General features: G+C 38.5%; 1 protein-coding gene across 1 annotated transcript; it reads right to left on the bottom strand.

Moving 5' to 3' along the window:
* Nucleotides 1–3,138: 3,138 nt before the first annotated feature.
* LOC116457599 (NIF3-like protein 1) lies at nt 3,139–4,017 on the bottom strand. The gene is given in 4 exon segments (XM_032136897.2): nt 3,139–3,283; nt 3,423–3,577; nt 3,579–3,606; nt 3,608–4,017. Coding segments are annotated over 4 exon segments (738 nt in total).
* Nucleotides 4,018–5,102: the final 1,085 nt, after the last annotated feature.

Raw genomic sequence — 5,102 nt, 5'->3', positions numbered from 1 at the left:
AGTTGAAAGCATAGTCTATTCGCTTACCTTTGGCAAATGCCACACATTTCATTACCTAACCTGCCCTCAAAGGCATTTATATTTGAACCTTTAACTAGATTAGGAAAAGTTGTTCTTAAACCTGAAGGGAACATTTTCAAAAGCTGATGAACAGATCAAACGGGGTGAAATAAATAATGTTGGATGAGAAGGGAAATCTTAGATTCAGGAAGGGAAGATAAATCATGTACATTGTTACTATTTACTATTAAGCACTTGAATCACCAATAAACCTTGAAAATCAGTGAGCATGCTTTCGACTGCAAAAAACAAACAAACAAACAAAAAAATTCCAAACACAAATGAAATTAAATAGTAAGAATATATATTAAAAACAAACTGAATTAAGGAATAAAGATATTTATTGACTCCCATGTCTAAAAGTTCAGAGGTTGAGTAAGTTTATTTACAATGACTCAATGATGTTACTAAGTGATTTATTTTCCCATATTACCATTTTACTATTTTGGATATTTGATTCATCCTAAGACTAGTTTTCCTTGTGACCTTCAGGTAGCTCCAATAGGCATTCTTTCTTGGTCATGACAGAGAGAAAAAATATATATCTCCCAGGGATGGAATGTAAGTCCTTACTCTAGTCTGATTGGTCCAACATAGTTATGTTGGATCCTTTGGATCAATGTTAATCTTCTGGGGATTGCCAGCCATTGATTGGCTGCAACTAATTCAGAACTATTCCTGGAGTTGAGAATGAGTTCAACTTCTCTGGAGTCACACAGTGGAGGAGTAAATCTTGCATCAAAATTGGGATTCAGTTAGAATGGGAAAAGTTGTGTGAGGGGCTAGATAATACATGCTGCAAAGGCAGTGTAGAGGTTTTTTTTTATAGATCTTCTTTGATGGAACTATCTTATTTCATGGCTTCAACATTCCTTAATTCCCTGTAGCTGAAGCTTGGACGGTCATGGAAAAGATCAGCTTTATCTTAAGAGCTGGGATATGTACCAGCCTTAGTCATGTACCAGAGAACAGGAAAGTTAGCACCATTTATATCCAGATTGCTTAGTATTAATGATCTTTATTTGTATTTATTTCCAACTATTTATCACACTTAAGTAACTGAGATTCATTTTTATTTTTTACTACCATCTTTCCCCATTTTATTCTCTTGCATTTCAGTGTGCATGGTGATAATCAGCCTGATTCCTTATCATATTTAGGACTTCAGCTGCAACTTATTCAAGCCAATCTTGATACCTAGAACTTTGAGTCCTCCCCCGATACCAAACTTTGTATTTAAGACCATATTTCTACTGGAAATCATCCTGTTGCCCATTTGGATCTCCAAGTAGCTCTCGATCCTTGTTTTCCAATTGTCACGTTAATGGACACATTGCTGACTTCTGCTTTATTTATTTAATCATAATTGCTTTTCTTTAAATTTTCTTAGTGCATCTTGCCACAATTTCTAAGAATTACTGTCTAGTCAACTGGAATTCCTTTTACAGACTGCTCTAGATTTTCTCTAAACTTTAGTAGTGCCTTACATTTTTTAACACATTTAGTCCAAGATGTTGACCTCTTCCACTCTTACCCAGGGTTTACACTAAACCCTTCCATGCTTGCTATACATATCAGATATTTCTCTTTCTCCCTTTCAGATCTGTCTGGACCAAGTATTTCATTTGGTCCCATAAGGGATCTGTTTAGAAACTATATAAGAGACTTTAAAATTCTACTTGCCCAATTGTGTATAACCTACTTATTAGTAATCTTGAGGCTAGGATGATAGTTTATTAATTTTTTTAATTCCTCACCTATAGAATTTAGCCTTGTGTCTTACAATAGTCAGTCAATAAATAGAGTTAATTAATATACATATAAATGAATATAATGAATGAATTAATATATTCATGGAGCCATTAACCTTGTTTAGTTCTGAAAATTCTTCCTAGTGCCCGTAAATCTCTTCTAGATATTTCTAATTTACTGTACTAAGACAAACCCAAGGTTTGGAGTCCTGGGTGGTTGAAAAAGGAATGCTTTGTACTACTAGAGGACTTTTTTCAGTATTCAAATGGTGCTAACCCACCCAATCCTACTGTTCCTCATTACTACTGTAGGAATGTCCAATCTTTAAGTCACAGTCCTGGCACAAATGGAGAAGTAGACACCCACTGTCTACAGAATTAGCACTTGGTGAAGTATATGAAGTATTTCCTAGTAGTACAAGAGTGAAAAATTCAGGAAAAGGAAATGAATTTAGAAACTTTTTTTTTTTTTTTTTTTTTTTTGAGACGAAGTCTTGCTCTGTTACCCAGGCTGGAGTGCAGTGGCATGATCTCATGATCTCGGCTCACTGCAACCTGCACCTCCTGGTTCAAGCGATTCTCCTGCCCCAGCCTCCTGTGTAGCTGGGATTACAGGCATGCACCACCACGGCCAGCTAATTTTTGTATTTTTAGTAGAGATGGGGTTTCACCATGTTGGTCAAGCTGGTCTCGAACTCCTGACCTCGTGCTCTGCCCACCTCTGCCTCCCAAAGTGCTGGGATTACAGGCATGAGCCACCATGCCCAGCTGAGAAACTTTCTTAAAGGATAATTGACATGCTAACATCCCACAGAGCTTGAAAAAACACAAAGAAAAGTGCAGGGCTATCAGGACTGGTATATGTGTTGGTACCCAACCACCTAATATGTATCCTGGATTAAATTGCAAAAGCATTTAATATATCTACAGCACATATTTAAAAAGTTGGAATGATAAAAATATTCACCAGTTCATGACTTTTTTTAGGTAAATAGATTTTAGTCTTTCCTAGAATTTATAATAAATGTTTGTTCTTTAACATGGTAGTTATATTTCAGTTTTTACCTTATGAGCTATAAAACATGTGGTGAACCAGTGTAACGAATCAGAAATTATAATAAATTTTAAGACACTCTTCTGAAAGGGCCCAATCGATTTGTAGATTGTGTTATCCTGATGTTCCTGTCTGTGTTGTACTACATAAAGAGGGTCCTTGCTTGTCTCTGAAGGATAATACTAATCGTACTCTTCAAATAAGCACCCAATATATCTCAAATGTCAGAAAGAAAGTCTTATTCAGTGTTGCTGAGTTCATAAAGGATGACGTTTATTCCTTAGGAAGCAGCATTCAGAATATTATGATGAGACATCCCACCTGGGAGGTAAAGGTCAGCTTCTATACTCTGCAGAACGCTGCTCCCAGAACCAGCACACAGGGCCACGACTTTGACTTTAGAACTCTACGGTCCTCCCTACTCTAAGAACTAAGCACATACGTGATAGTTTTAAGCGGCTTGTGATTTGCTCAGTCATGGTTGTCAGGGAGATAGATTCATCTAGTATGCATTACCATCCCATTCCAGTATATAGAAGCAAAGGCTTCTCCAGTACATAATTTCAGTCTTCTGATGTGATTTTATGTTCTGGGAGAGAAAAGCCACTACCTGCATCAAAGTCTTCTGACTCTAATTGACACTGAGCCGTGTTTGTTTTTCATCATCAATCCCAGCAGACAAAGAAGTGACAGAAACATTCACAACTTTTTTTCACTGCAGACATGACTTTGTCCAGGTCTTCGGTGGGTTCTCTCTGTGGAGTAGTTGGAAGCTTTGAAAGTATGCATCAGCCTGGAGGTCCAAGCTCCAAGCCCTTTAGCCAACTGGTTGCAAACTCCCTGGGGTGCAGCATCGTAGGCTATGTGAGGAAAATACATACCAACTTCATTCTCCAGACCCTGGATTACCAAGAGCTCTTTCCAGGTTTTCTAGGTTATGCTGAAAATTAGTGGATGGTAGGAGAGAATGAGGTCTGCCTTCCTTCACAGCACCTCCTCCATCACTCCCTCAGTCAAGTCATTGGTCTGGAAGAGTGTGTTTATAGTATGTGATGCTCTTGGTTCCACCAGCAATCCAATATTGTCATAACTCTCAGCAAATGAGATGGATGCAAAGTCATTCAAGGAGGCAAGCAGAGCCTTCAAATCCATGAAATAATGAGATTTGCAGATCAGGGGATCTTTTAAGCAGAACAGATTCCGTGTCCTGATACTACACCATTCTCTAGATTCTTCTAAACCTGGCAAGCTAGAAAGTGAAGCCCTTGTGGGCCACCACACTGGCTTTGAGTTATTTACTGTTACATTTGAAAGAGCCCTTGGAAATAACGTAATAGAACACCCTCATTTCACAGATTAGAAAACTGTGAGGCTGTATAGCTTGAAGTCGCAGTTAACAACAATGGGAGACACTATAGCATAGTGCCTTTCTTAACGAGAAGTGACTCTGAAGCTAAACTGAATCCCAGAGCCACAGCTGTGTAACCACAGGCAAATTACATAACCTCTGCAGTTTCTCCTTCTGAAGAATGGAAATAATAGTACCCAGCAGATAATGTCACAAGATTTCCACATAACGCTGAAAACAGTGCCTGTCCTAGAATAAGCACTATGTTTGTGACTGTTAAGTAACATTAGTAGGGCTTCTTTACAACTGCAAACTGCTCCCTCTATGTTGCCTCACTCACCCCTCATTTCAGTGTTACTTCAAGCCTTTTCTAGGTCAGTGAAGAGCCACGTGACACAGCCAGCAAATCTTTGAGTCCCGACTCCTGCCCTGTTAACCCCATGCTCTTGTGTGGCAGGCAGTTTTCTGTCCCAATCTTCTTCTTTGTCCTCTTTCTCTGAAGCACCACCATAACAGTCATAACCTGCTCTAGCCAGGACCTGCCACTACCTGACATGTTTTAGAAACAATATGTGAAGCGAAAGGCTTGATATTCCAAACTCGTCTGCATGAAAGGATTGAAGTCTCTACGTGGACATTTAGGAATGACAACTGTGGAAGAATTTTGTTTACTTGTGAAAATATTCAGACCACACCTGGAGCATGAAAATTTTAATTCAAAAAGCTACACATGAAGTCACCTTTCTATATATCTTTCTTGCGTGTTTCTTTTTGTTTCTAACAAAATGATAATTCCATGACAGCAGTCTTATGTCAAAGGCACAGAAGAGGGAAATGAATTAAAAGATTGATAGAGCTTCATTTGAATAGGCAGTAACACAAGCTGGAA

The sequence above is a fragment of the Hylobates moloch genome, unplaced genomic scaffold (genome assembly GCF_009828535.3).
Source record: "Hylobates moloch isolate HMO894 unplaced genomic scaffold, HMol_V3 SCAFFOLD_18, whole genome shotgun sequence".
In the NCBI taxonomy this organism is placed as follows: domain Eukaryota; kingdom Metazoa; phylum Chordata; class Mammalia; order Primates; family Hylobatidae; genus Hylobates; species Hylobates moloch.
The sequence above is the reverse complement of the archived record's forward strand: the minus strand, read 5'-3'. Positions and strand labels throughout refer to the sequence as shown.